We start from the raw sequence: 12,932 nt of genomic DNA, 5'->3' as shown, positions 1-12,932 counted from the left end.
TGATCGGAAGAAGGGTGAAGGAGAGAGGGAGACTTAAGTAAAGGGGTTTGCATTTGAGGGTGACCTTATTCCAGAAGCCCAAAGCTGGCTAGAATGCCCCGTGTACGGCAGACAAGTAGAAGAGTCTTCTTACCATCGTGTTCTTACTGGGTTATTGTGGCGTTGCGGGTAGGTGCATTAAATAGGGAGAGTGAGGGAGGGGGTTCTCATGTAGTCTAGTACCTTTCGGCAGAGGCTCGAGAGACCAGCGCAAAAGTTAGGTGGTGAGATTCCAATGCATTTAGAGGGAACCTTCCCTGTGGACTGGATATTATTTAGGCAGTAATTGCTGACTACCATTCACCTGAGCGCTACTTAGCTCATTGACCTGCACTCCACATTAGGGCTAGTCAGTAGTTCACCATGTCACCCGGCAAACAGACATGCGACGGCCTCTTGTGACGTGAAAATTGAAAATCGGTTTTTGAGGAAAGGAAACGGGGCAGTTATCGTCTCACATATCTCGGAGGACACAGGAACCGCGCCGTAAGAGAGGGGAGTAAGCCGGGAGTGAACGAAGAAAGAGAAAGAGGTCCTGTAGTGGAAAGCTCCGGAATAATTTCGACCACCTGGGGATCTTAAACGTGCACTGGCATCGCACAGCACACGGGCGCCTTTTCGTTTCGCCTCCATCGAAACGCGGCCGCAACCAAGTAAATTCATGCCCAGCTTTCCAAGCCATCCGGCAGCTAGCGCCATCTTTTGGCCGCCAGTAGCGAACACCGAGTAACTCAATAGCGATAGTTTAAAATAGTAATCTTAATCTTAAAATAGTAATCTTAAGAAAAGTAGAGGGTCCTGAGAGATTTTGCGTGAACATGGTGATTATCATGGTTGAGGCCTCTTCCTCGTTGCAAAACTTGATCTATAAAATCCTGCGCTCGCACCACCTATTTCCGACGGCCACAGAGAATGAATGGGGTGCACCGACAATTCGAAATTCCCGGGGCGATTTCCTGGGACACCCTGCTGCGTAAATCGGTCCCTGAGCTCCAGCTCCGCCTCTTCCGACAGGCTGAAGAGGCCGCCGGGACACAAGACCTCCCAGGCAGCATCTAAAGCGGTGCCTCCTGCCTCACAGGCCTAGTGCCGAGGGTGATAGAAGGATACCATTTCTTTTGGTTAATAAAAGTTCTTTCCTCCTCCTATGGAGTGATTTTGAGCGTTCAGCGCCACGAGGTACATGTTGGTAGCTGCGCGAACTAGAAACGTATGTCCGGATTTCCTGGGCTTCCCCAGGAGTAGGAAAAAGTATCCGGGCAGCGACCTAAAGTAAAGTGGACAGGTGAGACTAGGGAGTTAAAAGGGATAGGATGAGAGCAGCTAGCTACGAGAGGACTTGAGACCAATAGTAGAGGCCTTTGTCTTCCGGCGGACGTTATCCGGCTGATGATCATGATGATGATGCTGAGACTCGTTATTACACCCGGATTTCGTAGTGGGGCACTCTTTACTGCGTCGATTTCTTGGCCCACATTGCCCTTGAGGTCAAATAAGCCCACACAAATCCCATTACCACGCATGTCACATCATTGTGAGTTACATCCTGGAGGTGTACATTCGACCAAATTTTTAAGTGATGTGATCTTTGCATCCATATTTGTACCCTGCAAAAGGCGTCTATCGTCTAAACCGCTGGCATATTCATGCTGTTATTTGACTCATGCGATATAGGCGTATGGTTGTTTAGATTTCATGACCCTTTTGGCTAAGGCTAACCTGGGTAACGTTACCATTTTCCAGCAGGCGAAAGCTTAATCTTTCGATTATGACATGATACGCGACCAGCATCGTTTATACTGGACCGCACATCTTACTGTTGTCGCTCCAAAAATTAAACGTTTAACGGGGGTCGTGTAAGTCCTCCCTATCCCAGGATTCCGAAACCGTCAGGCTGCACTTCGGTCGGACTCCGCAGCCCACCCTCCCATCTTTCCGTATAGAAGAGATCGGGAGTGGACTACCAGCAACCCCAGCGATGGCAGGTTTGAACCCTGACGAGGAGCGCCATGAGCACTGCAACCCGCCAGGAACCTCACCACCTCCCATCCCCGCTCGCCCATGAGTCTGGTGATTGCATAAGGTTTTAAGGGAGCTCATATACGAGTGAGGTGCAGTCGTACACAGGCTCATCGGTGTGCTAATAAACATTGTAGAGCCACATTTGGCACCGTGTCACTGTCGTAGTCTTAGCCGGCGTCAGCCAGTGTTGGAATCCTCGTTGATATTGCGGTGCCGAAATTTGCTTTCCTGGTTCATATCCCTAGAAATAGCCCTCTCTACCGCGCCCAATTCTAGTCCCAAGTGTCCGTTAGGGGTGAAGCCCATGTTGGCAACAGTGTTCTTTGACCGGAAGATGGATGAAGGAGAGCGGGTGACTTTGTTAAACGGGTGTGCCATTGAGGGTAGCCTTATTCCAGAAGCCCAGGGCTAGCTGGGGTTTCCCGTGTACGGCAGACCAGCAGAAGAGTGTTCGTATACCGCCGTGTTCCCACGAGGTTCTTGTGCCGTTCCGGGAGGTGCGTTGAATCGGAAGGGTGAGGGAGGAGAGTTCTCGCGCATTCTCGTACCGTACGGTAGAGGCTCGGGAGCCCTGCGCACAAGTTAGGTGGTGAGATTCCAATGCATTTAGGAGTAACCTCTACAGTTGAGCGGATGTCTGTTAGGCAGTAATCGCTCATTGCCATTCCCGTGAGCGCAACTATATGCCTACATGGAGGCTAATTGAATGGCACTCCACATTAGGGCTAGTCAATTTTTCAAAATGTCACCCGGAAAACAGACACCCGACGGTCTCTTGTGAATTGAAAACTGAAAACTGTTTTTTGAGGAAAAGAAATGGGGCAGTTATTGCGTTATGGGGCTAGCTGGTTAATTCTCAGAATTTGTTTTTTGCGCACACAAAGACAACCCAATAAGACAAGGGAGACAGGACGGAGCGCAAACATTCAATTGTTTTATTCCGGAAAAGTACATGCCATTTATAAAAAAATGGATAATCATAGATGCAAACCCGGAAAAAGCACAAAGAAAGGGCACAGGTGACTCGCCTCTTATCTAATTTATCTAGAAAGGCAAAACCTTTTTCATACAACGTCACAGATGGTGTATTAACAGATGAACTACCGCCTTTCCTATTAGGGTAGGCCTGAGCCAATTCTACCATATGATACCATATTAAAAAAGGCGGTAGTGCATGTGTTAGTACACCATATGTGACATTGTATGACAAATATTTGGCCTTTCTATATAAATTAGATAAGAGATGAGTCACCTGTGCCCTTCCTTTATGCTTTTTCCCGGATTTTGGCTTGCACGTGGCATCTATGATTATCCATTCTTTTGGTATAAATGTCATGTACTTTTCCGGAATAAAACAGTTGAAAGTTCGCGCTCCGTCCTCTCTCTTGTCTTATTGTGTCGTCTTTGTGTGCGAAGAAAAGAATTTCGAGTTATTGCCTCACATATCTCTATGGACACCGGAACCGCGCCGTAAAGGACGGGATAAAGGAGGGAGTGAAGGAAGAAAGAGAGTGAAGGCTGCCGTAGTGGAAGGCTCCGGAATAATTTCGAGCACCTGGGGACCTTTAAAGTGCACTGAGATCGCACAGCACACGGGCGCCTTTTCGTTTCGCCTTCAACGAAACGAGGCCGCAACAAAGTAAATTCATGCCCAGCTTTCCAAGCCATCCTGCAGCTAGCGCCATTTTTTGGCCGCCAGTAGCGAACACCGAGTAACTCAATAGAGATAGTTTAAAATAGTAACTTTAAGAAAAGTAGAGGGTCCTGAGAGATTTTGCGTGAACATGGTGATTATCATGGCTCAGTCCTCCTCCTCGCTTTAAAACTTTATCTACAAAATCCTGCGCTCGCACCGCCTATTTCCGACGGCCATGGAGAATCAATGGGGTGCATCGACAATTCGAAATTTCTGGGGGGATTTCCTGGGACATCCTGCTGCGTAGATCAGACCCTGAGCTCCAGCTCCGCCTCTTCCGACTGGCTGAAGAGGCCGCCGGAACACAAGACCTCCCGGGCAGCATCTAAAGCGGTGCCTCCTGCTTCCCCGGATTATAGTGCCGATGGGGTGGGGAATGCCATTTCTTTTGGTTAATAAAAGTTCTTTCCTCCTCCTATGGAGTGATATTTAGCGCTCAGCGGCACGAGTTACATGGTGGCAGCTGCGTAAACTAGAAACGTATGTCCGAATTTCCTGGTCTTCCCCAAGAGTAGCAAAAAGTATCCGGGCAGCGACCTGAAGTAAAGTGTACAGGTGAGACTAGGGAATTAAAAGGGATAGGGTGACCGCAGCTAGCTACGACAGGACTTGAGAGCAATAGGAGAGGCCCTTGTCTTGCAGCGGACGTTATCCGGCTCATGATCATGATGATGATGCTGAGACTCGTTATTACACCTGGATTTCTGAGTGGGGCACCCTTTACTGCGTCGATTTCTTGGCCCATATTGCCCTTGCGGCCAAATAGGCCCACACGAATCCCATCACCACGCATGACACATCATTGTGAGTTGCATCCTCGAAGTGTACACCCGACCAAATTTTTAACTGATGTGATCTTTGCATCCCTAATTGTACCTTGTAAAAGGCGTCTATCCTCTAAACCGCTCGCATATTCATGCTGTAATTTCACTCGTGCGATATAGGCGTGTGGTTGTTTAGATTTCATGACCCTTTTGGCTAAGGCTAACCTGGGTAACGTTACCTTTTTCCAGCAGGCTGTAGCTTAATCTTTCGATGACGACATGATACGCGACCAGCATCATTTATACTGGACCACACATCTTACTGTTGTTGCTCCAAAAATAAAACGTTTAACGGGGGTCGCGTAAGTCCTTCCTATCCCAGGATTCCGAAACCGTCAGGCTGCACTTCGGTCGGACTCCGCAGCCCACCCGCCGATCTTTCCGTATTGAAGAGATCGGGAGTGGACTACTAGCAACCCCAGCGATGGCAGGTTTGAACCCTGACGAGGAGCGCCATAAGCACTGCAACCCGCCAGGAACCTCACCACCTCCCATCCCCGCTCGCCCATGGGTCTGGTGATTGCATAAGGTTTTAAGGGAGCTCATACACGAGCAAGGTGCAGTAGTACACAGGCTCATCGGTGTGCTAATAAACTTTGTAGAGTTACATTTGGCACCGTGTCACTGTCGTATTCTTAGCCGGCGTCAGCCAGTGTTGGAATCCTCGTTGATATTGCGGCGCCGAAATTTGCTTACCTGGTTCACATTCCTAGAAATAGCCCTGTCTACAGCGCCCAATTCTAGTCCCAAGTGTCCGTTAGGGGTGAAGCCCATGTTGGCAACATACTGTTCTTTGATCGGAACAAGGGTGAAGGAGAGAGGGTGACATTAATAAGGAGGTTCGCCTTTGATGGTAACCTTATTCGAGAAGCCCAGGGCTGGCTAAGTTGTCCCGTGTACGGCAGACCAGTAGAAGAGTGTTCGTACCACCGTGTTCCCACGAGGTTATTGTGGCGTGTCGGGTAGGTGCGTTAAATAGGGAGGGTGAGGGAGGTGGGTTCTCGTGCAATCTCGTACCGTACGGTAGAGGCTCGAGAGCCCAGCGCAAAAGTTAGGTGGTGAGATTCCAATGCATTTAGAGGGAACCTTCACTATGGAGCGGATGTCAGTTAGGCAGTAATTGCTCACTACCATTCACCTGAGCGCAACTTATGGCTACATACGAAAGCTAATTGAACTACAGTGCACATTAGGGCTAGTCAGTAGTTCACCATGTCGCCCAGCAAACAGACATCCGGCGGTCTCTTGTGAATCGAAAACTGAAAATTGATTTTTGAGGAAAGGGAATGAGGCAGTTATCGTCTCACATATCTCGGTGGACAAAAAAACCGCGCCGTAAGGGAAGGGGGTATGCCGGGAGTGAACGAAGAAAAGAAAGAGGTGCCGTAGTGCAGGTCTCCGGAATAATTTCCACCACCTGGGGATCTTTAATGTGCACTGACATCGCACAGCACACGGCGGCTTTTCGTTTAGCCTCCATCGAACAGGGGCCGCAAGAAATTAAATTCATTCCCAGCTTTCCAAGCCACCCCGCAGCTAGCCCCATCTTTTGGCCGCCAGTAGTGAACACCGCGTAACTCAATAGCGATAGTTTAAAATAGTAATTAAAAAAAAGTAGAGGTTCCTGAGAGATTTTGCGGGAACATGGTGATTATCATGGCTGAGTCCTCCTCCTCGCTTTAAAACTTGATCTATAAAATTGTGCGCTCGCACCACCTATTTCCGACGGCCATAGAGAATCAATGGGGTGCATCGACAATTCGAAATTCCCGGGGTATTTCCTGGGACACCCTGCTGCGTAGTTCGGAGCCTGAGCTCCAGCTCCGCCTATTCCGACTGGCCGAAGAGGTCGCTGGAACATAAGACCTCCAGGGCAGCATCTAAAGCGGTGCCTCCTTCCTCCCCGGATTATAGTGCCGATGGGGTGGTTAATGCCATTTCTTTTGGTTAATAAAAGTTCTTTCCTCCTCCTATGGAGTGATTTTAAGCGTTCAGCGCCACGAGGTACATGGTGGCACCTGCGTAAACTAGAAACGTTTGTCCGGATTTCCTGGGCTTCCCCAAAAGTAGGAAAAAGTATCCGGCCAGCGACCTAAACTAAAGTGGAGAGGTGAGGCTAGGGAGTTAAAAGTTATAGGGTGAGAGCAGCTAGTTAGGAGAGGACTTGAGAGCAGTACGTAGGAGAGGCCTTTGTCTTGCAGCGGACGTTATCCGGCTGATGGTCATGATGATGATGTTGAGACTCGTTATTATACCCGGATTTCGGAGGGGGGCACTCTTTACTGTGTCGATTACCCACCCAAATTTTTAACTGATGTGATCTTTGCATCCCTAAGTGTACCTTGTAAAAGGCGTCTATCGTCTAAACCGCTGGCATACTCATGCTGTAGTTTGACTCGTGCGATATAGGCGCATGGTTGTTTAGAGTTCATGTCCCTTTTGGCTTAGGCTAACATGGGTAACGTTAGCTTTTTTCATCAGGCGAAAGCTTAATCTTTCGATTACGACATGATACGCGACCAGCATCATTGATACTGGACCACACATCTTATTGTTGTCGCTCCAAAAATTAAACGTTTAACGGGGGTCGCGTAAGTCCTCCCTATCCCAGGATTCCGAAACCGTCAGGCTGCACTTCGGTCGGACTCCGCAGCCCACCCGCCCATCTTTCCGTATAGAAGAGATCGGGAGTGGACTGCTAGCAACCCCAGCGATGGCAGGTTTGAACCCTGACGAGGAGCGCCATAAGCACTGCAACCCGCCAGGAACCTCACCACCTCCCATACCCGCTCGTCCACGAGTCTGGTGATTGCATAACGTGTTAAGGGAGCTCATATACGAGCAAGGTGCAGTAGTACACAGGCTCATCGGTGTGCTAATAAGCTTTGCAAAGTTACATTTGGCACCGTGTCACTGTCGTATTCTTAGCCGGCGTCAGCCGGTGTTGGGATCCGCGTTGATATTACGGCGCCGAAATTTGCTTACCTGGTTCACATCCCTAGAAATAGCGCTCTCTGCAGCACCCAATTGGTAAACTGGTGTTTTTTAGTTTTCAGATGCTGCTATGCCGATTACGAGGATGGACAGATATTAAGGAACTACGTGGCTAGGACGCAAGCTTTCGCAACATCTTCCAACTGACAGTTCCTCCTTTCCAGAGTCCTTTCTCCATTCAAAAGGGCTGAATGTTAGGCGAAATGCAAGAGGCGCCCATGTGCTGTGCGATGTCAGTGCACGTTAAAGATCCCCGGGTGGTCGAAATTATTCCGGAGACCTCCACTACGGCACCTCTTTCTCTCTTTCTTCTTTCACTCCAACCTTCCTCCCTTCCCTTACGGCGCGGTTCAGGTGTCCGCCGAGATATGCGAGACAGATACCGCGCCATTTCCTTTCCTCAAAAAAACCAATTTACCAATTTTTGGGCTAGTTGGTGTTCAGACTTCACAGGCATATTTTAGCGCATAAGACCTCTGGCCTGCGCCAGCGCTACCTACCAGGGAACTTGGAATCTACATAGGAAATCATGTAAGATCGCTTCTTATATGATTTCCTATGTAGATTCCAAGATCCTTGGTAGGTAGCGCTGGCGCAGGCCAGAAGCGTATTTATATGCCTCGTTCTCGCTTCAATAAAGCAGTTGTCAGTAGCGCCCGTGTTCGTCCTGTTTTTCTGTCGTCCCGTCTTATGCGCTAAAATATGCCTGTGAAGCTGTCTCCATTGTTTCCTTGGGAAAATTTATTCATCGTTCATTCCTTTGCCTGGCGTTTGCACGCGAGCCACGGGCCGTCCGCACGGACGAAGAAGAAGAAGAATAGCGAGAATGACAGGCCGATGTCTGCGGTGTCAACGGTACCAGGAGACGTCGCTGAAGTAAGTATGTGGTAACTGCATCTCGTACCAATTCGGTCTCACACTGAGCACAAATGTGTGACATAGCAGTAATCGTTAGTACGGGCTAATAAGGGCGTTGAAGGCCGAGACACTCTGTCAACGCATGAGTGGTATTTCCTTGGTACCGGTTGCGAACGCTTCGCACTCTTCAAGGTTCCTTTGGTGTTTGAGGGCTAACTTTTGGTCATTGGCTCATGCGACGTCTTGCGATCAAGCGATACTGGAGCCATGGGAGAAAACCAAGATCGAAGACAATACAACTGTAACGATACGAGAATAGAATCGCTATATACTCCTTGCTCACTACATACACAACGTATTGGGAGTATGATGCAGACAAAGTGCGAACCGCAGTATAAGCTTGTATTGGCTTTTTCTATGCCCTCTCTTCATTTCAGAGTTCCTAATTCATCTTCTATGTTATGTGTGCTTCTACACTACAGCAACGATTGCAACAACCGGAAGAGGACGTGGTCGTCCGCTACGACTTCCCTCTGGTAACGGTTGTGGTGATCTGGGCGATCGGTGTGCTAGTCGGGGCCGTCGTGGGGTCACTGGGCTACGTGGTCTTGTGGTATGCGCTATCGGTGGAACCCATGACCACAGTGACGATCACTAGGACAACAACCACGATGACCACCACCCTGACAACCAAGCCACCGCCATCAGCAGCACCACCTGCGCCGCCTACATTTCCACAGCTTCCGGCCCCTCAGTCATTACGACCTGTACCGCAGGTACCTACACCCAAGCCCCGCAATCTCTGTTACTCGAAAGAGTGCCAGGACCTGGCGGACTACTACCGGAGTGCCCTGAATCCCCTGATTCCGCCATGCTCCAACTTCGGCGCATACGTGTGCGGACTCTTCCGTGAGGACATGAGCAGCGTCTATTACAAGGTACGCCGTGCGAAGAGTCATGCACGTCTCTTGAATAATTGTGATTCCGCGCGCACAAAGAAGGAGCTCAGGAATGGAGGGCGAGGAAAATTTTGAAGGCGTCAAGAAGCAATGCTCCCGTCCCTTGTTCTTTATCTCGCTCACTTCCCCTCTTTTGCAGCGACAGCTGTTAAGGGCATATTTCCCGCTTTCTTCGGTGTTGTCGGTGTAACACATTAGATGCAATGCTTCGCGCTAATTTCTCAGAACGTAGAGACGTCATGCATGCCACCATGACAACGCGTCACGCTGATTGGTCAGATTAGTGTGACGTGATGCACATCATGGCAGCCCGCATATCTCGGTGGATACCCGAAGAATTTCGCCTGCATCAAAATTCAACCGCCGTGGTAGGGATCGAACCCGCGTCTTTCGGGTCAGCAGCCGAGCACCATAACCACTGAGCCACCGCGGCGGCTTTCTGCTAGGGGCTGTATGAATGAATGAATTCATGAATGAGTTGTTTATTTAGGAATGGAGACACAAGGCCGTTTGCTGGGGATTATAATTAACGACGACTTTTCTCAAACCAGCAATTTTTTTCAAGTTGCGTTTGCTGTATGCGGAACAAATTATACTGAGGATTGCTGAAGATCTATATAATGGTAATCCCGCTATTAGCATCAACATGCTGTCACGATATGGTGGGCGGCTAGATGTTTGATTGGCGCCGAAATTATAATTAATCGGGCCAACCTGCCCACCACTGCACTCTCCGTAAATTCGGAGGGGGAGGAGCGACAAACCTCTCCACCCCGCGTGCGGAAGATGAGGTTAGACTGCTGACCGGCGATAGGGGCCACGCCTGATTAGCCGTTGACCGGAGGCATGAGGCGTATAGGCAAGTTTCCTCAGCAACCCTTTTACTTGGGTAAGAACAAGAACAAACGGCTACAAAACAAACCAAGCAATATTGCGAAAATACACAGGCGCGACGCGAATAAACACAGGATCAGAACACAAGCAACTATTGACAATAAGAAGGAAAACAACAGGGCGAGAACTATACAACAAAGTTACACGATTAAAGCAATATACAAAAGAATAGGACGAGAACAGCGACAGAACAAAGAAAAGAGCAAAGCGAGTGGTGAGAATCGGTGACTTAGCTGCGTAGTGGCAAGGTCCGGTCGCAGGGAGCGTCGGGCTGCGGAAGCGCGCGGTGCTGATGGGGGGGGGGCGGATACGGGCGAACTTGGGCCCCGGGTTACGCGTCTTCCACGCGTCTTTCGGGGCCGCCGTCGCCGCGCTCTACGCGTCAGACACCGCCTAGGCTCGCTTGCCGAGCACTTCCCTGGCTGACCCCACACACGTCGGCACGCACCGAAATCTCTAAACCAACTAACTCGGTCGTGATTTTCCCGCCACCGTGTTCACGTGACAAACCACAAAAAAAAAACAAATAAAAGCAAACGAATCCTCTCGGCCCCGTGCACCAACGATTTACAGATGTTGAGAAGGGGGGAGAAGAAACATGAAGAAACTGAAGGGGATGCGAAGGAAAGGTATGGTCCCAACGAGGAGCGATGTTAACTTCCCAAGGTTGGGACGGGTGCTAGGGCATTCACCGGCCGCTTCCCGTCCCCCCCTCGTGAAAGCACTCTATTCCCGGCGATAATCCTGAGGAGGGGGGCGGCGTAGTCTTGACCCCCCCAGCGTCGCGAGGGGTCAACGCCCACGCGGGGGAAGGCAAAGTCATCGCCGCTGCGTCGCGACATGCCCGCATACTACCGGCGCCGTGGCCAGCCGTGGCCACTTTGGTCGGAGAAGAAAGAAGAAAAATAAAGCATGCGCGCACTTTGTGACACAACCCCCACGAAAAGAATGTTATTCTTAATAACATTTCAAAATCAAATACAGAAGTGTCGTGCATGCACAAATGCGTCTTGCCGAGCAAGCAAACGAAGATGAATTAACGCGCACTTCACTGTTAGGAGCGCGCACCAGTTCTTCGTCGCACAACGTTTCCCACGATGGCTCGCACAGTCGCGCACTGCACACTTCACGCAGTCACGTCACAGTCACTACAGACTGTTCCACACAGCACTTCGAATTGAAACAGTTCAACACTGCACACAACATCCGCAGATTTTGCGTTGCCAAACATTCCAAGCACAAAAAAGGCCACAACATATAAAGACAAAGAAAAGGAATGACCACTTAGGCGGAAAGGAGCTTCGGAGCTCGTGATCGCCTAGGTTCCGGTGAGTGCAATGAGTGCCGGACTGTTGTCTTCCTTTAGTACGGCACTGAGGGGGACTTCACCGTACTTCTTGGTGCGGAACTTTCCAGACAGGAATTTTCCTCCGCCTACTTCGACTGTGCGGCAGGTATCGCGAAAGATCGCTCGAGCGTCGGCGATATGACGCTTCCACCGTAGTGCTCTAACGCGAGCGCGTCTCTGGTCGTCTAGCTTTTGGGATAGCTTTGTAAGACGCATGCGATCGTTTCGCGCCTTTTCTCTGTCGCCTTTGAGAAACCCTTCATAGGTTTCTCCTCCTTCCTGCCATGCAATAAAAGGAAGCGGGCACTGTCCCCTACTGCTAGGCTTGTTCGTCTCCTTCGGCGAGCAGCACACGGCCAGAGTATTGTAACCTGACAGCTCATGGGAATAGCCACCCTGGCGAGAAGTTACTGACTGTACGTCATTTGCCGGTTGTGCGCTTGGCTGTGCGGAAACCGCAGTCTCGCAGCAACCGGCTCGCCCTACCCCCACGTATGACTGTACATCCATCTGCACACCTGGCCGCTGCTCCGAGAACGGTTCACCCGTCAAAGCGACCGATCCTGTTTCGGCCGCTTGTCGCGGTTCTAGCCGCGCGGGAACTGCGGCATCACGATGATGCGCTGATTCCCCTACGGGGCACAACTGGGCTCCGTTCTCCCGGTCCGGCTCTACAGCCGACGCGTCCGAACAATGCTCCTCGACTCTGACCGCTCCGTCGAGCTCGGCCTCGGGTTCATCGACGACACCAAGGTCGTCACACTCCCCTCCTTGCGGCTCTCTCAGCCTCTCAGGAACCGAGACAATCCTAGGATCCTCTCTGTCAGGCTCTACAGCCGACGAGTCCGAGCAATGCTCCTCGACTTCGACCGGTCCGTCGAGCTCTGCTTTTCTCTCCTCATCGTCATGAGGTTCGGGGCGCTCCACAGCTCGCTGCACTGTCCGCCGCTCGGGAGCCGTGACGTAGCCGGGATCTCTTTTCCCGAAAGTGTGCCCCAGTGTCCCGTCCTCCAGGTCAGGCGACACTGTTGCCTCCAATGTGACGTCTGAGGGCGGTGCCGGCATTCGGCTAAGCAGCTCTTCCCGCGTGTTCGCTTCAGGCGTTTCCGAACTCACCTCTACCCCGATTGCAAGGCCGAGCTCACCACTTCGTCCTTTGACGATACAAAGTTCACCCCCTTTGAACGTGAGCTCCCCATGCTCGGGAGGCGTCGGCAAACGCACCTGGTCCGCTGCCGGTGCCATTTCTGCAACCGCCCTGCAGTCGCCTTGCCGGTAATTCCGTTCGCCGGCATTAA

At 50.7% G+C, this 12,932-nt stretch overlaps 1 protein-coding gene across 1 annotated transcript in view; it reads left to right on the top strand.

Moving 5' to 3' along the window:
• Positions 1–7,294: 7,294 nt before the first annotated feature.
• Positions 7,295–12,932, top strand: part of LOC149365578 (uncharacterized) — a 30,998-nt gene continuing 25,360 nt past the window's right edge. The window contains exons 1-2 of the mRNA XM_089568844.1: positions 7,295–7,381; positions 8,916–9,371. Of these exons, the coding sequence (XP_089424970.1) occupies positions 7,295–7,381; positions 8,916–9,371 (543 nt within the window). The remainder of the gene's footprint in view (positions 7,382–8,915; positions 9,372–12,932) is intronic.

Source organism: Amblyomma mixtum, chromosome 1, assembly GCF_055824585.1.
Source record: "Amblyomma mixtum isolate Tamu chromosome 1, ASM5582458v1, whole genome shotgun sequence".
Classification (NCBI taxonomy): domain Eukaryota; kingdom Metazoa; phylum Arthropoda; class Arachnida; order Ixodida; family Ixodidae; genus Amblyomma; species Amblyomma mixtum.
The sequence above is the reverse complement of the archived record's forward strand: the minus strand, read 5'-3'. Positions and strand labels throughout refer to the sequence as shown.